This window comes from Macrobrachium nipponense, chromosome 17 (genome assembly GCF_015104395.2).
Source record: "Macrobrachium nipponense isolate FS-2020 chromosome 17, ASM1510439v2, whole genome shotgun sequence".
Taxonomy (NCBI): domain Eukaryota; kingdom Metazoa; phylum Arthropoda; class Malacostraca; order Decapoda; family Palaemonidae; genus Macrobrachium; species Macrobrachium nipponense.
The window spans coordinates 88,071,510-88,096,801 of NC_087210.1; the positions used below are offsets into that span (position 1 = coordinate 88,071,510).

General features: G+C 40.2%; 1 protein-coding gene across 1 annotated transcript in view; it reads left to right on the forward strand.

Moving 5' to 3' along the window:
* LOC135196443 (engulfment and cell motility protein 1-like) overlaps nt 1–25,292 on the forward strand; it is a gene marked incomplete in the record, with an annotated part of 56,799 nt that overhangs the window by 27,499 nt on the left and 4,008 nt on the right. The window contains 12 exon segments of the mRNA XM_064223278.1: nt 4,812–4,973; nt 5,532–5,672; nt 6,727–6,888; nt 7,265–7,411; nt 8,064–8,228; nt 9,743–9,903; nt 17,095–17,200; nt 18,131–18,276; nt 18,557–18,730; nt 23,241–23,343; nt 24,240–24,418; nt 24,702–24,838. Coding sequence (XP_064079348.1) covers nt 4,812–4,973; nt 5,532–5,672; nt 6,727–6,888; nt 7,265–7,411; nt 8,064–8,228; nt 9,743–9,903; nt 17,095–17,200; nt 18,131–18,276; nt 18,557–18,730; nt 23,241–23,343; nt 24,240–24,418; nt 24,702–24,838 — 1,783 coding nt within the window.

Below are 25,292 nucleotides of genomic sequence, written 5' to 3' on the forward strand. Positions count from 1 at the left end.
TGTGGTCCCTCACAGTATCTAAGGTCGCAGCCAACTCCGGGGGAATTTCTCCCGAAGATGACTCGGCCTTCAGGAGACTTTGCCAGTCTGGGGGAAGAGCCATCTCCTTCCTTGCCCACCAGACGGTGAACCTGTGGGCCAACCTGGTTCTCCGACGAAGGGACGCTTGTCCTTACTCGGGTTTCCAGGGCGGCCGGGCGTGAAGCGGCGTTGGGACTTCGCAACGGACCTTTACGGAGTTCCACGTCTCTCTTCCCAGGAGAGATGTGGACGCTGCGGTGGAACAGACGGCGCACTGACGACAGTGACGGCTGGTTCACCATTGGCAGTCTCGAAGGCTTCTGGGCAGCCTCGGACTGCGGCCAAGTCTAAGAGCTCGGCTAGCGCTTCCTCGGTGGCTAAGACGGTAGCTGCGTCGAAGCCCCGGGGAATGACTCTGTCTTCTTCGACTTCTGGCAAGGGGAGCCGTAACCAGCCCTCCTCCCAGCCCTCCTCCTCCCGTGGAGGCTCTGGGAAGAAGTCGAAGAAAGGGGGGAAACGCTAGGGACGGCGTTCCCCCTCACCTGCTGCCGGAAGTGGGGGTGGGGGGGTGCCTGGCCAGCCATGGGCAACTTGGCAGCGCTACGGCGCCGAGACCTGGATTGTAGATGTCCTTCGGGAGGATATCTATTACCTTCGAATCTCGGCCACCCTCACCTCCAACCCGGTCCAACAGCAGTCGTACGTTCCAGGGTCATCGAAGGACGTAGCACTGAGACAGGAGATCAAGACCATGCTGAGCAAGAGAGCTGTAGAAATCGTCACGGATCAGTCACCGGGCTTTTTACAGTCGACTCTTCCTGGTGGAAAAGTCTACGGGAGGCTGGCGCCCGGTGATAGATATCTCTCCCCTGAACCGGTTTGTTCGCCAGACCCGGTTCACGATGGAGACGGCACGCTCGTGCTCGACTCCATCAGGAGAACGATTTCATGCTTTCAGTGGACTTGAAGGATGCGTATTTTCCAAATACCCATTCCATCAGTCCTCCAGAAAGTACCTCCGCTTCATCCTCGACGGGACGGTGTACCAGTTCAGGGCACTTTGCTTCGGTCTCTCAACCGCCCCACAGGTGTTCACGCGAGTGTTTCACTCTGGTGTCTGCTTGGGCCCATTCGCACGGGATACGTCTGATGAGGTATCTCGACGATTGGTTAGTCCTGGCGAGCTCCCGCTCGCAGTTTTGCTACAGGACAGGGATCGACTGCTCGAGTTCTGTCGCGATCTGGGGATCGTTGTGAACTTCGAAAAGTCCGATCTCGAGCCCAAGCAGAGGATGAAGTACCTGGGTATGCTGATCGACACGGTAGCAGGCGAGTCTTCCCCGCAGACTCGCGGATCAGCAGATTCAGGGAGGCAGCCAACCAGTTCCTGTCTCGGCAGGAACAGGTAGCTCAGCGATGGCAAGTCGTGATCGGACACCTGTCGTCACTCGAGAAGTTAGTCCCTCACGGGCGTCTTCACCTGCGGTCTCTTCGGTGGAGACTAAAGGAGAGTTGGTCAGGCGACGGATCCCCCAAGCTTTTCCAGTGTCACTGACACAGGAGGTGAGGCAGGACCTAGCCTGGTGGCTGGACGACATGAACCTCTTAAGAGGAGTGCCCCTGCGCACTCCCCCCCCGACATGCAGCTGTTCTCAGACGCATCGACCGAGGATGGGGCGCACACCTGGAGGAGTTAGCTGACTTCAGGAGTGTGGGACGAGAACGACAAGCACCTTCACATCAATGTACTGGAACTCAAGGCAGCGTTCCTCGCTCTCCAAGAGTTCCAGGACCGCTTGATGGGACACTCAGTGGTGTTGATGTGCGACAACACGGTGGTGGCTTACGTCAACAACAGGGGGGACTAGTGTCTCTCCCGTTGTACCAGTTGACTCGGCAGGTGCACGAGTGGGCCGAGGCACACTCAATAGAGCTGTCGGCACGCTACATTCCAGGGAAGAGGAATGTAGTAGCAGACACGCTCAGCCGTCGGGATCAGGTGATAGGGACCGAATGGTCTCTACACCAGGACGTGGCGGAAAGCTCTTCGACCTGTGGGGGCGACCAGTCGTGGATCTGTTCGCCACCCGGCACAACAGGAAGCTCCAGGTGTTCTTCTCGGCCGTTCCGGACCCATGGGCAGCTGCAGAGGACGCTCTTCAACACCCGTGGGACAACCTCTTCGCCTATGCCTTTCCCCGTTCAGCCTGATTCGCAAGGGGTGATCAGGCGAGCACTGGTCACCCCGAATCTCAGGATGATCCTGGTGGCTCCAAATGGCCACAGGCCATTTGGTATCCGGACCTGCTGGCTCTTCTCGCAGGAGAACCGAGAGAGATTCCCCCTTGGCACAACCTTCTCGCCCAGCCACACGTCGAGCGGTACCACCGAGCAGTCCAGTCTCTACGTCTTCACGGCTGGCTGTTATCCACCATCTCTTGCGAACGAGAGGCTTTTCTCGTAGCGCAGCAACAGAAGATGGCTGGGAAAACGTCCGTCAGTCCTCTGCAGCTGTGTACCAGGGGAAGTGGGCCGTCTTCTGTGGTTGGTGTCGTAGACGGGGTCTATCTCCTCTCAGAGCCACTCTTCAGCAGGTAGCGGATTTCCTCGTTTTTTCTTCGCCGAGAGAAGCTCCTCTCAGTCCCCACAGTCAAAGGATACAGAGCCGCCTTGGCGCTCGTCCTGAAAACTGAGGGGATTGGACATCTCGAACTCGTTCGAGATCTCCTTGCTTTTGAGGAGCTTCGAAAGGTCTTGCCCACCCAGGGAACTCAGGCCCCCTGCGTGGGATGTGACTCTCGTCCTTAGGAGTCTGACTCGAACGCCGTTCGAGCCACTCCGAGAGTCGTCAGACAGGGATCTGACCCTCAAGACCCTCTTCTTGCTGGCCCTGGCATCGGCGAAGAGAGTAGGGGAACTTCATGGTCTTTCCTATGATGTACGACACTCCAGGGGATGGGGATCTGTGACGCTCGATTTCGTCCCGAACTTCGTTGCGAAGACTCAGAAAACCGTCGATCCCTGACGACAGGTTCGAGTCATTCACGATTCCCTCCCTATTGGACTTCACCGATAATGATGCGGATGAGATGCTGCTTTGTCCTGTCCTGTGAGGGCGTCTACGGCGCTATCTGAAGAGAACTCGACCTCAGGCCTGAGTGTCGACGCCTCTTCGTTAGCACCGGGGTCACCAAGAAAGAAGTATCCAAGAACACTCTTACATTCTGGCTGCGTGAGGTCATCAGGAGGGCGTATGAGGCTGATGGTAGTGACGACATCCGTACGTCCCGTACGAGAGCTCACGAAGTCAGAAGTATTGGCCCCTCGTTGGCGTTTCGTAAGAACTTCTCCGTGGCGCAGGTCCTGAAGGCAGGGGTCTGGTCTAACCAGACTACCTTTACGTCCTTCTACCTTCGGGATATTGCCCACAGGTCCTTGGATACCTTTTCCTTGGGACCGTGGTGGCTGCTCAACAAGTTGTGTAGCTAACCCAGACCCTCGCAGGCTGAAACAGCATCGAGTCCTGGTGTGACTGTGTGGATGGATGTGTGAGTGAGTGAGTGACTGGCTCTCTCTTCCCATCTTTTCCTCCTCCTCTCACCTGTGGTCAGAGGGCCACGGTCGTCACTACGCTGGATGAGGACGAGATGCAGGTGAGCTATATGACAGAGCCCCATCCTATCCCTTTCACTAGGGATAGGAGCAGAATATCCACCACTTCCTTCTACAAGGGGGGAAGTGGATGCCTACAAGAGTCAAACCCATGACTTTATATTTGCTCCTGTACAGGAACAAGTTCTTACATTGCTGGTACGAAGAAGATACGCATGCCTCTCTCTTAGTACTCGGTCCAGAGGTCTGACCATTGATCCTGCGGTGCACACCCCGATCAATCGGACAGAGGCTTGGATCCCTCCCTCGCTCTTACGAGGCCAGGGAGGCTTCCAAGGTTGGGCGAACACCAGTCTGTTCACAAAAGACTCAGATTCCTCCCACCAAGAAGTGAGTCTTCCTATTGTAAAAGGACCGAAGGTTTGTATGCCGTGTCGGAACAAATGACAATTTGTCCAAAATTGCATTTTTCCTAACTATACAAACCTGAGGTCCTTTTACACATAGCCCCACCTCATGCCACCCCTCACTCTGCAGTTTTTGCTTGGGCCAAAAGCAAAAGTGATTTGTTTACCTCCCAGTCGCGCGCGCGCGCCTGTCGGACAAGCAGTTAACTACCGAACCCCTTGTTCGAAAGCTTACGACCTATCCAGCTGCCGCTAGTACCTTCCTATTGTAAAAGGACCTCAGGTTTGTATAGTTAGGAAAAATGCAATTTTGGACAAATTGTCATTTTTACATACCAGTAACTTACCAAGTAATTACATAGCTAACAGTTTCTAGCTATGTAGTTACATGCTAAGTAGTATATGTAAAATTTTGTGATTATTTTAACTTTTCTAAATTGCCATTTGATTTGAAGTTGAAAATTGTGACATTCCAACACACATGAATTACATCTTCTCTTATATTCATTCCCATTTTTTTTTTTTTTTTATTAAATTAGCCCTTATAAAATGGCTGGCAAAATCTCCCTTTGTCAATGTAAAAGCTGCTGAAGTAGTGACACATAAATAGAGCACATTTTATTTTTGAGAAATATCAATTTCTTCTATCTGGAAAATCATCTTGTACTATTTGTGAAGTATCTTTTAAAACTTTTTGTTTTTAGCAGCTGATTTTTATGTAAAAACACTCTAATCACAAATTGATAGTTATGGAACATTTTATCTTTTCAGGATGGTACAGTTTTGTCATTAATTCTGTCAGCTGCAAGAATTGCAGAGGATATACTGAACAAAGTAAAGAAAGGATCACCAGATGAGAAAAAGGAGGCCCTTGATAGACTAGTCAAAATGAGTTCAGACATAACATTTGCTCATGAATTCATATCAAAGCAGGTTGGCTATGCATTGGATGGTTTTATTGTTTATAAACTGTATACAGATTATTTTATAGAGCAGTTGATTATTATATGATTATTATAAGCTGTAGTTTGTTTATTATCTGTATTCCATATTGACAGAAATTTGTCTTTGATTATTTTAATATGTTTACAGTGTTCCCCATGTATTCATGGGGGCAGGGTACCAGATCACCACCCCCCACACGAATAGCTAGAACCCACAAGTAGTTGAAACCCCAATAAAAATGCTTAAAACTGTCTATTTTGTTAGTTGAAACTCAAAAAAAAAAAAAAAAAAAAAAAAAAAACACTAAAAATGTTTATACCTTTTTTTTTATCACAAAAAGTACATTGTATGGTGAAATTGATTAAAGAAACCAGGAATTTATGGATACATATTTCAGATAGAAAAATACTATGAATAGGCAAATTTTGCACAGACAATAGGGGCATATGTTCCTGAGAGAAATCCACGAATACTTGAATCTGCGAATACAGGGGTTCACTGTAATTATAGTAGCGTCTCTGTATCAATGACTTTTTCTCTCCGCAGGGTATCTCACTATTAATTTCATATATGGAAGGACAGAGGGTTGACACTGTTCTGCTGCCCAACATGCTGTCATCATTCTTAGAATTGATGGATCATGGCATAATGCCATGGGATGATTTACCAGACACTTTCATTGCAAAGGTATTGAAATTTTTGTACCACATAGCCCGTGCATTTAGTCTTCTCTTTTGGTACTTAGTTAATTAGTATTTGTTTAGTTGGTGCACCGTTTGTAAAATGCCAAGTCATTCTTTAGTTCCATATTCAGTTTGCCTATTTACTTTGGGGGGACCGTATTGGACCCCATTGTAACCATGAATTCTCAGACCTTGAATGCAGGTGATTACACCAAAAACACTTGTTGAGCCCTTTTCCCTAAGATCATTAAGATCTTCAGAAAAAAGGTTATGCATCATAATCAATAAGATTTGAAGAAGAAAAGCAAGAATTTAGGAAAGATTATAAGATCAAGTGACCAAAGGGCCAGAGACCGAGGGAATATTGGCAGGAGGAGACCTCATTGACCACCTAGGGACAGAGAGAGTTTATTTTGAGGATGTGATGGAAGTTTGCCAAAGCCAAGGATTCAAGTTGCTAAACAGTATTTTCCATAGCATTCTTATATTTATTGTTATACAAATCCATTAATCATACTAAAGAATGTGTGGTTCTTGGTACCACAGTTACGACCAAAGGGTGCTTACTCATGCTTGTCTGTTCAAACATATGCCTGAAGGGTGTCTTTTGGCCTTTTAATATTGAGCTACGAATCAGTCTATACTTGAAAAAATGTATGAGGTTGTCAGTTATTATTCATTACCATAAGCAGCAGAGCAACGCTACTGCAGGGTAAGCATGCATTTTTAAAAAATTATGATCCGAAAGATCATTATAATGAATACTGTATGATATGGTGTAAACAAAATTTTTAAAAATTAATTTGTTGTAAAAGCAAGACTTCTTTGTACATATTGGTCATTGTTATTTTAATTTTCATTTAAAGTAAATTGGTCTCTCTGTTGTGCCAGGTATCACATAATAGCATCATAGAATACTAAGGATGAAACGTGTTAATCTTAGTGGTCAGGCAGTTAGTAAAGAATTAGTTATATATTGTATCTAAAAAATGTCATTTTTAAGCTGTGCACCTAATTTTGTTGTGTAAATAAATAGCTTTTTATGTTCCGTACACCAGGTAGTATCTTTTATCAACGTGCAGTCAACAACAGATACTCGCACCCTCTCATCATCTCTTAGCATTCTAGAGAATATTGTCTTAAACAGCCAAACAAAGTATGGGTTAGTTGAAGAACAAGTCACCATTCCCCACTTGTTGCAGCATATATCCAATAATAAGGTATGTTACTGTAATTTTAAGTTGATTGTGTTATTAGGTAAAATTAATTTTGGACAGTTTTTAAAGTGTTACATATAACGTTTATTTCACCAAATTTTGTAAATACTTGAATGTGTCTCAGCATGAAGACAGTTTAAAACCTTCCCATATAACTTTAAGGCTACTTTAAGCTTAGCACATTATGTTTGCTGTTAATGTTTTACAGTATAATTATTGATAGAGATTTTGAAAAAATGTTGTAGTAGAATGTAAAATTCATGGCTGAAGTACAGTACAGTGAGATTTTACCATGAATGAAGAAAGTATGGAGAGATGTGGTATCAACAGGCTGCAAAAACATTGTTTTAACTAATTTTATATTTTTATATGTTTACAGAAGGTTGAAATTCAGCAGTCTGTTTTGGCTCTCATCAATGCTTTATTCCAAAAGTCTGATGTTCAAAAAAAGAAGTATTGGTCAGCAACATTATCTGCCAGGCAGTACAGAACCATTCTAATCAACAATGTTCTTATTCAGGCAGAGGTAAAATAGTAAGCTAAGATGTATCACCTTTTGCATGGATACTTTACAAAATTGCATGACCATATCAAATACAATTTTCCTAGCCTTATGAATGTGGTAATCTGAATTATTTTATATGCCATAAAGACTAGGTAATGGTAGCAGTGTTTGTCCAGAGGCCCATGTGCGGATACTTGCTTGTAATTGTTTTCACTCATCACTGTTTCTTTCATTTACCATTGAAGTGTCACTTTTATTGAATTTATTCACTTTTACTGTGTTCATTTTGTTTTAATGAAGTAAACATTATGAAAATACTGGAAAAGGTGCTGTAGGAAAAGTTTAAGCAGAATGGCTTATGCCAAGACCAGCTTTATAATGATCAGTTAGTACAGGAAAAGTACTACAAAGAGTAAGAGAATATACATGGGCAGTTCTTGATAAGGCATTTGACACCCAAAACAAATAGTTAAGTAAGCATTATGAAGCGAAAATAAAAGTACATTTATATTTAGTTAGAATTCATTATTAAGATCATTGGTAACCCAGTTTGAAGCCCAGAAATAAATTTTATAATTTTTTAAGAATTTTGCCTCTATTAATACTGGTTTTTAGCATTTGGAAAAGTATTTTTCTCCTAAAAATGTTTTAATATTATGCTTTCTTTTGACAGACTGGTTCAGTTGGAGCAGATATGGCTCATCAACTATATGTCCTTCAACAGTTACTTCTTAATCAGTATGAAGAAAGAATGAATACTAGTATGGATCCAAGTGATCAAGATGCCACTGATAAGATCAAGGAGCTACGTCGTATTGCTTTTGAATCTGATGGCGAGGTATTTGATGATAACAGCTTTGGAGTGTGCCGTCAATGTTATTTTTCTGTTAATTTGCTCACTTCAAATTTGATGGGTTTTTATCATCTTTTTCAGAAGTAGTATATATTATATTGTATTTGTGTCTCTTGCCACCATTGAACGACTGCTTGTTCTTGGCTTCTTTAAAGGAGTTGTAGGGGTGCTTGAGGCTTCCACTGGACTTGCTTTATGACACCTGTTGGTGCCAGGAGCACCACAGTCAGCTGAAAAGTTCTGTCATTACCATTACCAAAATCCTGATGTTTTTGTCTCCAGGGAGAGAACTATATGCAAATATAAATTACTTAGAGGTGTAGATAGTCTTCTTGGCCAATACCACTGCCATCGTTTACGTGTGGAAAGGAAGAACAAGGTCAAAGTCTCTTTGCTGGTTAACTGTCAAGAGATATTTGCTAAATTTTGGGTGTTCGTAGCATGTTGGAGGATGTGCTTAGTAGGACTTGTAATATTCTATCAGAGAGGTCCCTTCATACAGATGTCTGTAAGGCTCTGGGGCAAGTGTGGGGTTTCTTATGTTTGATATTTTGATACATTGATGGTTAATGTTTTATGACAAGAACAGGTTCTAACCCCGGCAATGTATTCCTGATTTTCATTTGAATTGGAGTAAGCATAGAATTTTCTGTACCTATCAATAGAGTCCAGTGTGCATATAAAGTTAGCTTTTATTTAACCAAACCATATACGCACTGTAAAGTATTGTATTGTGGTCAGCATAATACGGCATAAGAAGTTGGGAAGTATATGGATATTTACAAAAATTACAATTTTGTAAAGCTAAAATACAGTTAAACCTTGGTTTCAATGCTATTCTGAAACCAGTAGTGTGTGAGTCACCTTGATAATCTACCACTTTTGCACATACCACAAAACTTCGGTTTTTTTTTTTTTTTTTTTTTTTCTGACAGGGTGGTTGTTCCTGAAATGGGGTGTCTTAATAAAACTGGTGAAGAGAAATGTGCCCAAACCAGAAATCCCACCTAGTACAAAAGTCCTCACATTTTTTGGCTTGTACTGTGTGGCTATTCATAACATACAATCTGATGAATTTCAAGAATTTTTAACATAGATCTGCATATATACATTTTCAATTTATAATATTACCAAATTCAGTGTATGGGTTCACCTTATTGCTAGGAAACAGACATTACTTTTGTCATTGTGATACTGATCGCTTATCAGTTATAATTCCGGTGGTTAACTTAATGGTTAACTTAACATTCCGCCTTTATGGCAGAAAGAGACTTCAAATGCTTGAGAATTAGTTTCGTGCATGTTTATGTATTTTGACCTTTAAAATATATTTCAAGTACTCAAGAGAAGATTTTTTGCACAGTTTTCATTACCATACATTCCTTTTAATAAAAAGTGCCATTCTGAGTTCATATTTATTAATAAAATAAATATGATATTCAACTCTGCAATTTATAGAACTCATAAGCTTAGTCAAGATTTTTTTTGGTGTGTAACAGAGCAGCAAAGATGTGACCACACGAAGGCCAGAATATAAAAAAGAATACAAGAAATTAGGATTCAAGCACGACATCAACCCAGCTCAAGATTTCATGGACACTCCACCTGGAATGTTAGCATTGGACAACATGGTATACTTTGCAAGAAATCATTCTGATCAGTAAGTAGCAATGGTTTTGTCTTGTATTTGTATTAAACTTGTTGCATGTATGAAATATTTTGTCATTTGTGATTATACTCTTATATCTTATCTTTATGTCATCACACAATATTTAATTTTTTAAATTTAGACTGACTGATCACACTTACCCCAGATCCTCATAAATCATAATTTGTTCATGAAACTTACCTGACAGATATATATATAGCTGTATTCTCCGAAGTCCGACAGAATTTCAAAATTCGCGGCACACGCAGTGGGCGGCCAGGTGGTAGTACCCATTCCCGCCGCTGGGAGGCGGATATCAGGAACTATTCCCATTTTCTATTCATATTTTTTCTGTCGCCGGTCGGTAAACAACTGTTTACAGACCTCCGCCTAGGATTTTGAAACTTCATTAGCCGCTTAAGTATCCTAATTATTCTTTCGATTATTGACTTGGATTTGTGGCTAGGCATACGCTTTCGTAAATTTTTTCATTGCATTTGATGTCTGAAGCTAGTTAGCCTAGTTTCAGACTTTGTTGTCTGCATGGGGTAAGGTGAGGCTACCGGAACTTTCGGTAGACACTCGCTTAGTATATATGACGTTTACATGTTTTCTTTGCATAAGTTCAATGTAATTAGTGTAATGTGTGACTGATTACGGAAGAAGTAGGATTCATGTACGCATTTTAGAGCGTGTTAGAATCAGGAGTTTTCCTCCACAGTAAACAGAAGTTAGAAATAATGAACCTTCTAACCTCCTGTAGATTTTATTTTGCCTAACCCTGTGGTATGGCTTACGGGCCTAGAAGAAGTGTCTGCTAGAGGATTACATCAAGTAATCTTAGACTAAAGTGCTCGCTCTCCAATCAGTGTTGTGAAGTGTAGTGCCCCTTGTGTTGTGGAGGGGGCGTCAGATCGGCCCCATAATGCCTCTAGGCCTGGACCTCTGTCGGACTCCCAGGACTCCGGAGAGGGGCATGTTCGAAAGCCGCAAGAGGTTTACGGGGGCCCCCACTGATCTGGCGTCCCTTCGGCAGGACCTGTTGACGCTTCCCAGGCTGCTAAAGATCGTGCACCGTGCACGAATCTTGAAGGATTGCTTCTCGTCCTCCGAGGCGTCCTCCCCGCGCAGGGTTGGAGCTCTCGGAAGGACTCGCGCCCTCTAAGAAGCTTTAGAGAAGCAGGACGGCTTCACGTCCTCATCTCTCCGTCCAGGAGGGAACGTCAGAAATCGGCCCCATAAACGCCATCTAGGCCTAGACCTCTGTCGGACTCCCAGGAAACCAGGGAGAGGGCATGTCAAAAGCCGAAGGAGGGTTAGGGGTTTTCATGCTGATCTGGCTTCCTTTCGGCAGGTCCTGTTGTCGCTTCCCAGGCTGCCGAAGATCGAGCACGTGCACGAATCTTGAAGGTGACTTCCACCTCGTCCTCCGAGTGGCGTCCTCCCCACACAGGGGTTGGAGCTCTCGGAAGGACTCGCGCCCTCTTAAGAAGCTTTAGAGAAGAGGACGCTTCACGTCCTCTCTCTCGTCACGAGAGAACGTACACGCTGATCTGGCGTCCTTCGGCAGTAGACGTGAGGTATACTTTTTAAGATGAAAGAGTCCTGTGCCCTGTCAGGGCTCTCAAATTTTATTTACATAAACGAAGGAAGTAAGAGGTCCTTCGGGTAATTTTATGGTGCTCAGTGAAGAGACCATATTTACCCTTTTCGAAGAATGCACTGGCTTTTTTCCTAAGGGACATTATTAAGGAGGCTCATTCATCTTGCCAGAAGAGTGATTTGAGCCTCCTGCGAGTGAACGCTCATGAAGTTAGAGCTGTTTCAACCTCGCTAGCATTCCAAAAGAATATGGTAATCAAGGACATTCTTGATTCCACCTTTTGGAGGAGCAACTCAGTATTCGTCTCCTCTCCTCATTGGCGCTCCGTATACGTTATGTAACGTTGCGCTTTACTTCGAAAAAGCAAGCTGATAAGTTTGACGTCCGGCAAGCTGCTTTGCACAGTCAAACAACTTATGTCTCTGGTTCGGCATAAGAAGGGCAATTTAGACGTGAGGAAGCTTTTGGAGGCGCTCGACGTCCTATAAGTAGAGACATTCTCCAGGACGCTCGGCAAGCACCTTGCGAGAGGGTGTCTTTCGGACGCTCGGCGTTCCTTTGCTGAGTGCGTTTCTGGAGATGTTCTTTTGCATTACTAAGACGCAAGTTGTCGCACAGGCGGCCACTGTTCTTTGTAAGAAGGTATGAAGGTCTTTAAGGCCCGTCTTGAAGACGAAAGCCATACGTCTTCCTTTAGTGTTCACACACTTCAGGAGCAGCGTGCGGCTCTCCATGGAGACTCGCAGAGGACGTCCCTTGAAAATATTCAACGTCATACGCAAAACGCGGTTTCGTCATAACATTGAGATGTTGGCAAGGTCGCTCGCCAGGACGCCTCTTGGCGGGCCTTGCATGCATCAGGGCGCTCAACGAGTTCCTCTCTGAAACGTCGTTCAGAAGAACTTGGTGTTCTTCTGCTCAGACACGCTCGTAGCTAAGCAGGGACGTTTTTTTTTGAGGACGCTCAGCAGGACGCTTTCCAGACGCTAAGCAGGAACGCTTTTGAGGACGCTCGGCAGGATGCTTATGAGGACGCTTTTGTGGACATTCGCCAGGACGCTTCGGTGGTAAGCTCGGCAGGACGCTTTACGAGATAAAAGACTTGTAGAAGGCGTCTTATTTGCTGTTCAGGACATTTCTTAGGACGCTTGACGCTTTCTAAACGCTCGTCAAGAGGAGGTTTTTTTCAGGACTCTCCACAGGACATTCCTTTACAGAAATTTTTAAAAAAGGATTCGGAGTTAGCGGAGAGACATACCCGAATTTTTTCTTCGATCCCTCTTTCCTCTTCATCGATTTCTCTGAGAATCGGGAAGATTATATACTCGGATTCCTGGGTGACTTTCGGTCATGTTGAAGGGTTTTCCCCTATTAGCAAAGTGCTAATAGTTTGTCAAGTAAGGACGTTTTCCCATTGTCAAGATACTAAACGTTTTGTCATTTAAGTGGGGGACCCTCATAAATGGGGTAGTTCTCATTGACATAGATTTTAACGTTTTTTATCGTTTAAGCGATAAACTCATTAACAAATTTTGGAAGAGCTCTCATTCATTTTCAGAGGCTCATCCGGGGAGTAAGAAAAAGACTTGTAGACTAGATCCAGGAAGTCTTATGTCCAATATCATAAGAACATTGAACGGTCCTTTTCGATCCTCGGTTCTCTCTTGATGATCTCTATTCGAATATTACTCCCTTTTCTTGGCAAAGGGTCTTGGCAAAGAGTCAAGGAGTTCTTTTAAAAGTCTCATTCATTAGAACGTGGACAGTCGTTTTCCTTTCTTTCTCTCTTCCTCGTCGAGGAAAGATGTAGTAGAGAATTTGATGTTCAAATTACTACAATACTTACGTAGTTTATCTTTGCGTCATTTTGCTAACGCATGGGTCAAGTCATATACGCATATCGTATTTACCTCTGCGGATAGAAGCCGAAAAAGAACTGTTGTGTAATGTATTTTCGTTTTTAGTAAGAACAACTCTTCAGGTATGTTACGACACACCAACTCAGCTTCTGTATTTAACGAATTTTGTTTCGTTTAAATATGCCTGCTTGAGAGTTTCCTTTTGCTCGATAATTTCATCCACCTATCCCTTCGTAAAAGGAGTAGCTGGCAACTCAGGCAGATAGTGCGAGACGATGAACAAGGCTGCTGTTACTGTGATCTACGCAGTACGGCTAGCTCGGTGACATGCGCGGTTGGTTCGTACGTCTCTCTCCCTTGCGGGAATGGCTGAATAAGCCGTCTCTCTGCCCTACAATCATGGATTTTAGCCTCGGGTTGAGGAAATTTCTAGTAATCATGAATGAACATGCCTTCTGTTTTACTTAGAAAATTTTCAACAAGATATCTCTTATACTTGTTCGGTGCGGGTTTTACCGCACCCCCGGTAACTGTAATTCTGTACGAATCTTCCGCGGCATAGCACTAGAATAATGCTCTTCTGCTTATGCAAAGCGCAGCCTTATTTAGGGAAGGAAGCAGGCTGAGTGAGGGGATGGATGAGTTTGCTGGGGACCATTTCCTCGCTGGAGAAGCTTGTTTTCCCTGAATAAACAGCAATTCAGACCTCTACATTTTTCCTCACGAAGAAATTGGAATAACATCAAAGATCTAGTAATAATTCTAATTTTCTCTCAACGGCTTGAGGATCACCTCGGGTGATAGCGAGAGGGTGCCAGACATCCGAACAACAGAGGAACAGATGTTCTGGCACATGTCTGAAAGAATTGGAAGCCAATTGGATCGGCTCTTCAGTTCCTCGAAGGGTGAGTTTGGATCGAGTGGCCCAAATCATCTCGGATAATTTCTCAGCTCTCTCATAGCTCAAGAAGAGAGAGTTGGTTATGGGCTTGGGCACGGAACGTACGATCCTCAAGAGGTTCGTTAAACTAGTACACGTCCGTGCGGGTCTTCTCGATCGAAGGCAACAACTACTGACGTCTGAGTAATCCTCACTTAGAAGTATTTCGAAAGTGAGGAGAGACTGAGGGCGTCCTTTCGTTAAGTTTTTCGTAATATTGAAGACGAAGGAGCTTCCTCTTAAGTTGTTCCCTTATTCATGATCCTAGAGGATTAGCTTTAGTCGCCACATGTTGGCCTCTAAGAGGTTGGATTCACAGAGGTCAGGTAATTCAGAGAATTGTCCAAAGACCCTTCCCGGGAGAATCGGGTAATCTAACATCGTCACTTAGTGAAGTATCTAATATCTCCTCTCTGAGTCTGAAGGCGTTTCAGACTATCGAGAAGCGATAAGATCTTCAAGATTAATGGCAGTCTCTTGGCCCAAGGCAAAGCAGTGCTGCCTATTTTCAGTGTTCAATCGGAGGGGGCCGTTTCTGGAGGAGCGCCTCAGTGGCGTGGTTGGTATGGTCTTTGCCTGCCACCTAGGTGGCCGCGAGTTCGATTCTCTGGCATTCCATAGAGCGATCAGAGATGCGTATTTCTGGTGATAGAAGTTCACTCTCGATGGTGGTTCGGAAAGCCGTTGGTCTCGTTGCTGAATAACCAATGGTTCCATCCAACGTCAAAACACCATACAAACACAAAACACAAAGGGTTCTTGAAGCAATTCGTCATATCTTGTGTTTTCTATAATAGTGAAGGGAAATGACTGTTCCTCCACCTCGACCTCTGTGAATTTCTTTATGGTTCTATCTTTCCGTATGAAGTATGAGATAAGCTAGAAGTCCTAACTATTGTAGAATATGCAAATATGTTGTTGACGGCCTCTAGGCTCAGAGATTCGGTTCTGTCAAACAACAAAGCTTCACGATCTTTGAGGTCTGGGGAGATCTTGAAATTCTCTGGATCGCAGGTTCCGGCATGGAACTTAGACGTAGTCTGAGTTTCTGATGCCAAAAGCATTTCGAACCTATCCTTTCTGCGAACTTAATACACGTGACCAGAAAGGCTAACATTCTAACCGCTCTAGCCACGGCAAAGAGGGTTAGTGAGGTTTTAGCCATCATCAGAGGTTTTAGCTTTAAAGGACATAATGCGGTCTGTCCTCTAAGCCTTCCATTCTTGATAAGAACGAAAACCTGTCTAACCCTTGACCCGAAGGCTTGGAGACCAAGGGTATGGCACAAATTATTGGGCAAGGGCATTAGAGAGTCATGTGCCCTGTCGGGTCTCTCAAGTTTTATCTTGATAAAACTATAGAAAGTCGAGGTCAACGGACAATCTGCGGTGTTCCGTAAAAGACCAGACTGGTTCATGTCCAAGAACACCCTGGCATTATAGTCAAGGAGTTCTTTTAAGAAGTCTCATTCATTATGTTTGCATAAAGATTTGAGATTTTTTCTTAATATGAATGCTCAAGAGGTGAGGGCGCGGCCTCGAAGCATTTCAACAGAGCATGACACTCAGTAACATCCCCTGAGTGCCACGCTTTAGCGAAGCAACTTCTTGTGTTCGCTTCACACATCCCGACGGGATGTGAAGACGACATTTGAGATCTGTAAGTCGCTAGGACCATACATATCCGTAGATATATTATTGGGGGCAGGAAGCAACACGAATCCTATCCTATAGAAAAGGGATAGGTGTGCTTTTAACTTTGAAGGGTTGGTCGCTTGAGGCTCGTTCCTTTTCTTTAGCCTAGAAGTTATGGAACTAACTTTGATAGGTTAGGTCAGGTGGTGGTTTTAGCTTCGTTGCCCTCAGAAGTATGGTCATATGGTCTAGTCACATTGTGGTCACGCCCCCGTTGACAGATCATCTAGAGCGCACCAGCATTACAGGTCTCTACCTCGCTGGCAACTCTAGTAACGCAGAAGCAGACTTTGGTGATAGTAATCACGAAGTCGGCTATGCTAACAGGTGAGGAACCAAGATGTATATCATCTACTTAATTTAGTTTCCCAAAAATCCTATTCTGTCTCTTCCCACCATCCGAAGGTGGGATTCAGCTATATATATATCTGTCAGGTAAGTTTCATGAACAAAATGTTATTGTTATAATACAATTAAGTTTGTTCATACTTACCTGGCAGATATATATATAGCTGTATTCTCCGAAGTCCGACAGAATTTCAAAATTCGCGGCACACGCAGTGGGCGGCCAGGTGGTAGTACCCATTCCCGCCGCTGGGAGGCGGATATCAGGAACTATTCCCATTTTCTATTCATATTTTATCAGTGCCACTGTCTCCTGAGGGGAGGTGGGTGGGCACTTTAATTATATATATCTGCCAGGTAAGTATGAACAAACTTAATTGTATTATAACAATAACATGTTTAGAGGACATTTGAAGCTTATAAGTAATGTTGTCTTAAAAACTATGAAGAAGTTATAGTTTCTTGATGTCACATATGTACGCATTACTAAGACATGTTTACTAATGAAGATGGACAAATTAAGTTAAGCACCTCAGTGGAGTGGTCAGTATGGTGATGGCGTGCCACCTTGGTGGCAGCGAGTTCTATTCTCGGGCATTCCATTGAGGTGTGAGAGATGCACATAAAAATACCATACCAACAAACAAACAAACAAATTAAGTTAAAATATTGACTTAGACATTTAACATGGAGGTGAACAGTTCTTGAATTCTTTTGATCCATATACATATATTGGAGTGAATGTTTGTAATATATTTGCAGGTATGCCAAATTGGTTCTTGAAAACTGTTACCGAGCAGATTCCCACGAGTGTCCATTTGGTCGGGCCAGCATTGAGCTGACCAAATTGTTATGTGAGATACTTCAGGTAAGGAGAATCCATTAGTACTAGTTTGGCTTGGTCATCCCATGATCCTGCAGACAAGGATTGGTGTTGTGAGCATTATCCTATTTTTGTTATTGTTAATTCTCTAAGATGGTTTAAGCTGGCTGCTAGATTCACAGATCTGTTAGAATGATGCATTGAAGTAGCTAAGAGCAAAAATGTTTTACCTTTGGAAATGTTATTTCTTTAAATCCTGATTGCAATTATAAATTCTTTGTGTACCAATATAAAACAGTAAAGTTTCTTTCCAGTGGTATAAATTATATATTGCTGTTTATTCCAGGTATTTCATATAAAAAATATGACTTATTTTAGAGTAGAATAGTTTGGTGATGATTCTCATGTGAACCTCAGGAATGGTTTGGTAATTCTTTCGTGAGTCTCCCCTTTTAATGGAGAAATAGTTTAATTCATACCCAACACTGGAGATCATCCTTATGCTACCAAACTTCAAAATATTTTTGGCTAAGTTTTGCATTTTTACAAATGAAATTATTTGACATCAGTGGGTCCAAAGGAATGAAATTTGTGTGGCATCATTTGACATCATCTTGAATCTCGAAGGGTTAACATAAGCTTTTAGATATTTCTTCTTTTAGATATACTACTGTTCTTGATATTCTTGCAGTCATCTTTTTCCTGTAGATAAAGCATCTGAGGGCATCTATGAATTATCTTTATTGTCTATGATGTGGTTTGCTATTGCAGGTTATTTTTCCTTATGTACCAGCTATGTTTGCATCCTTGTAAAACATTCACATAATCTCTTTATACTGTTTAGAAGGGTGACATGGATAATTTAGAGGAACCTTTCATATTACATTGTAGATTTTCTTCATGCTTCAAGTAATGATATTTTTTAGTCAAAGTACATTGTAAAAATAACATCATGTTTTTATTAATTTTTTCCAGATTGGAGAGGTTCCATCCGAGCAGGGCCAAACCTTCTACCCAATGTTTTTCTCTCACGATCATGCATTTGAAGAGCTCTTTTCCATATGTATTGTGCTCTTGAACAAAACATGGAAGGAAATGAAAGCCACCACTGAAGATTTTAGGTAGGAAACTCATTTTGTATTTAAGAGATTTATCTACATTCATGTACTATATTATTTATAACTAGATTATTATTTGAAATTATTTGTAAGTGCTGTATTGGTAAATCAAGAGACTGTGGGAAGCAGATTGGTTATGCTGTGAATATTTATTATTACAACGTTTTTTGTCTCTAAAGTAAGAATTTATATTGTATTTATAACCTGAAGAGAGTTAAGTACTTCCTATAGGATGAAATGTGTTTATTTTTACTAATGAAGCTAATTTTCTTCTTCATTTCAGTAAAGTATTGAGTGTAGTCAAAGATCAGATCATTCGCACAATGAACCAGATGCCATCTACTTTAGATAAGTTCAGGATCAAGATTAACACGCTTAACTACACTGAAATAGCAGAAATTTGGCAGCAAGAAAGGATGAATATTGAAGAGCAAGAAATGCAAGCACCGCCCATAAAGTAAGTTTATAATTTTTAATGCTGTTTTTTGTTTAATATATAAAATACTTCTTATATAGTAAGGGATAGTATATTCTTATTAAGAATATCATGTATGTTTTTCTTATTAAGTTGATAAATGTATCTTCAGAAAAGGTACTCATGATGCTGATAAAAAATTGTGTTAAGAATGCCACCATGGGTTCCATATGCCCAAAGTACCTCTAGTATTATGTTACTATGGTCTTTCATTGCTGCAAACTAGTAATTGAATATAGTGAGGGATCAGAGGATAAAAATGAACCGGTTAAAAGATAGATAATACAGTAGAGCCTCGGTTCTCGATGATAATTCGTTCCAGAAGGAGCGTCGAAATTCGATTATTTCGAGAACTGAATCAAGTTTTCCCATAAGAAATAACTGAAAATGGATTAATCCGTTCTTGACCATCAGTTATTACCCTAACCTTGCCTTTTTATACAATACATTACATGTAAATTACAACTAAATAAGTTAAAAGTTAAATAAATTTCATGTTAAACATATATTTATAATTTTAAATGGATAATATACAGTATAAAAGAAAACTAGCCTGCGTCCAACCGATTGTTGACCAAGCGCCATAGGCTACCTAGGTAAATAGTAAGTAGAACGTAGTGTAGTGGGTAGGCATAAAACGTGTTGCTAACATAATAAAAACATTGAAAAGCAAGTCTAATTATTACAGTAAATTAATAAACTAATAAAATTAAACCCAATTTATATTTATCAAAAACTTGCAAAAATTTGCCTACAGTAAGTCGGCATGTAAGGATGTAAACAAACCATAGCGCAGCCCTGGTGGTTTATATCGGGACTATGGTAATAAACAAACCATATCGTCGCTATAAGCCTAGAAACGTTTACATTCGATATTAATTTATGGTAAATCTTTTACGGAGTCCACTGCAATACTGTATACAAAATCGCTTGAAAATTATCTTTCAGTAAATGTAATGTTATGATACTAACGATTTTGTTTCATAAATGTCCTTATAAAAAGGTGCGTCTTTTACGGCAAATTGTCCAATATCAGGGCTGGTTTCAAGCTTATTGGACTTTGACAATTATTATGGTACTGCATGGTACATATATACGTACGTATAAGTAAAAGAATCTTCTTAATGTCTTTAATTACTATACCATTACGTACCAGCATCTCTTGAGTTTAATATCAAGCTAACCCCTTTTTTTTTTACGAGGACGCTTATAAACCAAGCATACAGATTGCGTTCGTTACCGCGCACGCGTTGCATATGTAAACTGTGTAACTACCAGACCTCATACGTAAACATTGACGTCTTTTTACAGTAGACATAAAAGAATCGTCTCAATTTCTATATAATTATTCTATACCGTAGCGGACGTATGTGACAGTGGTTTCACTACCAAATCTCACACGTAAACAATGACGTATTTTTACAGTAGATATAAAAGAATCTACTTAATTTCTATAATTAATGTATACCGTAGCAGCTTCTGAGTTAAGCTAAGGCTAACCTTTTCTTTACCGGCACGCTTAAAAAGCTTAGATTGCGTTGCTACTGAACCGAACATGTTACGTATGTAACTGGTTTCAGTACCAAGTCTTACACGTAAACATTGACGTATTACAGTACGACATAAAAGACTTCTTCTTAATTTCTTAATTACTACGCACTTAATATGGCATAGTGGCTTCTCTGATATAAGCTATGACTAACTTCTTCTTTACCGGCAAGCTTAACAAAGCTTAAAGATTGCATTCGCTACCGAACCGCACATGTAACCTACGTACTTAACATTGCCTTCACTCCAAACCTAACACTTAAATACTATTGCATTTGCTACTGAAACGCACGCCTCAAGTGTGAGCATGGTTTTAGAATATGTCTACGCTTGAAAAAAAAAAATCAAGCAAGGGTGCTTGATTAAATCTTTTTTTCGCTCATCACTTTCATGCAGAGGAGAGGATAGACGAAACTTAGGTTTATTTTGGAGTTGGAAATGATGGAAACATTTTGAAGAAGGAAAACGCGAGATGCCTTGTAAACACTTTTCCATTATTTCAGAGATTAACAATAGCAAAAGGTTTTAATAGATAGCCAGTAGTAATGTTGGAACCCATGATGAATCAAAAGGTAACTGCGTATAGAGTTGATACCACCGAAAAAGCAAACGAAATGCGCGCAAAGTGTACAAGACACGACACATGTTTGAATGTTTGTAAACATTAGTTGGACTTTAAACAATGCCGAGTGGCGTCACCAGTGTTACCAACCGTTTTGCTAAATTATGCTAGTCGGTCCAAGCAAGAATTTATGCCAAATATGGTGCAATTTTGTGCCAGAATTATGCTATTAATCTATCATTATCTCATTTCTCTAATACATTTGAGCTAAAACAACGATGTAATGGAAATTTAAAACATTTATGTATTAGGTGAAATGATACAAAGTGACGAACAGACAATATTATAACTAATAATTTGATGATCTTTACATGTTAGGAAACTTGTAATAAAACACCATTTTTCTTTAATGGATCACATACGCAATCACTAGTACACTATTTGATATGCAATCACTATTATACTATTTGACAAATGTGTGAAGATCACACATACAAATGTGAAGAAAAACAACAAATTTTACTTATTACTGCATCATTATCATGCCACTCAGAACTATTTTTCTTTAACAGGTCACATAAACAATTAATAAATACTTGAAAATGTGTGAAAATTACTTCAAATATCACATTTTGTTATTTACTGATATTTACTGAAAAATTAAAACTAAAAAAAAGGTAAACAAACAAACCAGTCTCTACTCAAGAAGAAAAACATATGTACTTATTACTTGATCATTATCATGCCACTGAAACACTATTTTTCTTTAACAGATCACATACACAATGAATAAATACTTGAAAATTGTGTGAAAATCACTTCAGACATAATTAAAATTTTGATAACTACTGAAAAAAATAAAACTTAAAAAAGGAAAAAAAAGTAATTCTTTACTCATGATGAAAAAACATTATTAACACTACTGATCGTTTGTCATGCCACTGTGGGTATTTATTTATGTTCAAAAAATTTAACATTCCTTAGTTGGGTTCAAATTTGGCAATTAACTCATTTGTTAGTGCTGCTTTTGAGGCAATTTCACTATGAAGATACATATATTCACTATAGCTGTGTATGAAATTGAGGAATTTTCTGCATTTTATTAAAATTTTAGTGAAAATACATTCTAAAATTGTACTAGAACCCTAAGTGTGAAAGAAATTATGCTAAGCTCCAATTTTTGGGTCAAATTATGGTAAAAAACATGAAATTATGCTACATTTGGTAGCACTGGATGATGCCAACTAGCGGCGGCTGGCGGAAACAGTTTTGTTTACAAACATCATATGGTCGGGGTCGGAAACTGGTTTTTTGGTTGAAAACAGATACAAAGTTTATTGGAAATTTAGTGGCGAAATCCGATTATATAGAGTTCTAATACGGTCGTGAACCGGGTCTCTACTGTACAGGGAATACAGGGAAAATTAAAAATTAAGTAAAAAAAAAGTGACAAGAAAAGGCAGTAGCAGGTATAACATCAACAAGTGTTATTTGGACACTTTTGAAAGCATAAAAAATGCAAGACAGCAAGATCTGTGACAAATTGTTTTGACATTTTAAACATACAGTGTGGACATGTGATAAGAAGGATGAAAACCAGTAGGAAGGGATAGTGTCATGGAGAAAAAGGCAAAGAGGAAGACCTGGACCATGTGGAAATTTAGGTAGAAAATGCACAAGGCTTAGACAGTGGAGAGAATACTATATCATCTTTAATATTAATTTTACATTAGATTTTCCTCTTACAATGTCAGATATCTAATAACTCCTTTCCATTCACTCTATCAATTCTATGATCTGCCTGAATTCCCAGCTGGTCAGTGTCCTCATCGCTAACCACTTTTTGACTCTCTTTGGCTACCCACTGGTTGCTGTCCTGTTAATTCTGTACCTGGTATTACTTTTCATCACCTGCCCCTATTTTCCAGCCGTTGAATATCACATGTTGCCCTTGTCTAGTGTAGTGACAATTCTCTGGCAGGGTCTTGACATGGTTGTTATTTTTGCTAATATCACACATTACTTTAACCATCTCCTTAGTTACTTATAGACTCTTAGGGCTTCTTCAAAATATTAGTTTCTAAATGGTGAAAATTGGAGCGAGTGCTTCCTGCAGTGCACTGTGCAAGACCAATATGAGAATTATTTTTGTGATAATTCTTTATTGTTATAAAGTATAATTTGTAAGTTACAGGAGAGTATTATGGTGCAACTCTATCTGGTATTTTGATTTATGTTATTGTAATTAGTAAGAAAATATTTTGTTTTGCAAGAAATCAAATGACTGTTACCCTTATGATCAGAAGTATGCGAAGATAATTATGATTACTGAATATTTTTCAAGTTAAAAATGTAATCTGTGATCTGTATCTTTTCTTTCAGGGAACTAAGAAGACAGTTAGAGCCAGAAATCCTAGAATTAATTCAGCAGCACCGATTAAGATTCCTTGTTGAAGGAACACGATTCAAGTACGCTCGTGGAATGGTAAGGTTTCATGTTAGCTCTTGTGACAAAATATTGATAAGTACAGTATATCACAAAATTGTTGAAATTCATAATTTTTATTACTCTTAAGGAAAATGACACTTGTACATAATTCATCACAGTAAAATATTCCTTTTATGGAATAATTTTAATATTGAAATATTTTTATTTAATAACTGATCATACCTATTAGTGATGGCTTCAGTAGAAAGTAGTAGGGATAAAAATATTTACATACATATGAATACAATTACAATACTATTGCTTATTCCACAAAAGGAATACTATTTTATGGTAATTTAGTTGTTAAGATCTGAGGGCGGATACAAAAAAGTGCAGACGGACAAATAGCCATCTCAATAGTTTTCATTTACGGAAAACTAAAACCACCATTAGTTTGTAAATAAGCTATGACTGAAGAGAATTCTTGTGTGAGAAAGCTAAATGCAGCAAAAAGAATAAATTATAAATTGATGTATACATACTGTAGTAACGAAAAATAGCAATGTACATACACAATGCACAAACTGTATAACATTAGATAAGCCAAGGTAGTGAGGATGGCTTTTCTCAAACATTTGATTAGGGAATGAAGAACATTTGGTACCGGGCAGTGTTGCAAAATAGTAGAGTACACCCCAATTTTTGCAGAAGTTTACTCTTGACATAAAACGTGAAGAATGTGGCCAACCAGAAACTCTGTTGACATTGTTATAAATGGCAACTTGCATTATGTACTGAAGAAAAGGAAATCATAACTTCAAACTTTGTATTCAATTTCTTCATCAGGCTTTTTTGTTATAAATTTCAGTACTCAAGTATTTTAAAGAAACTTAAAAATTATACCCTAAATTTTCTGCTAACATGATTTTTCCAGAAGTACTATTGTCTTTCAGAAAACAAAAGATAAGTTCCGATACTGTCGATTATCTCCAAATCATAAGTTCTTCCACTATGATGATTGTGATGAGAAAACTGTTCCAGCTATTGAAGACTTAGGTAAAAAGATAAGCATTGTGGAACTAAAAGGAATTGTAACAGGAAAGGACTGTCCGCATATGAAAGATAGAACTGGGTAAGTTAATGTATTTTTTTTATTTGAAGTTGTTTTATATACAAAATTCAAGTCACTGTGAGATGTATTTGATAAAATTTTTACTTGAAACATTAACATATTTTGCATGTTGTATTCAATAAAAAAAAAATATTGTTTTCATGAGTTCTTGAGTTACTACAGGAGTAATTTGACAGTTGTGAGCTTTGTTAAAACCAAAATGGCACAGAAGAAGGCTAAGGTAAATCCTAGTAGTGAAGTATAAGATTTCCCATTGGTAACAAGTATTTCTTTTACCATGCAGAAAGAAAGGTGCACACAACCTGGCTTTCTCCCTTATTCTAGAAAGCAATAATGTGAATGAAACAAATAGCCTTGACTTTATAGCTCCAGGAGAGATGGTTTATAACTACTGGATTGATGGTGTACATGCTTTGCTACGTAAGTATTTTTGTGTATTGCTAAATATCAGTCTTGAATTGGGTTGCGCATTGTATGTTAGTACTGAAATAGGTATATTCAGCCCAGTTTATTCTTCCAGACTCCTATCATGTTGTGGGAAGGCATTAAAGTCTTGTTTATTCGCTTTCAACCCATCCAGAGTTCAGATAATTAGATCTGCAAATAAATTAACTTTCAGATACAGTATTGAGATTATTAGACATTTAAACCTAGCTCGCAACTCACTGGATCCAATTTTCCCCTATATTGTGTCCAACTGTCATTTGAACATATGAAACCAAACAGTTAAACCTAGCTCTCAACTCACTAAAGCCAATTTTTGTTGTATTGTGTCCAGATTGTCAGTTTTCATGAACATGCATGGAGGCAGCATTTTTAAATAAATGTTTTTTGAAAAATAATGTATGAGAGCACTGTAATATATGAGATTTTT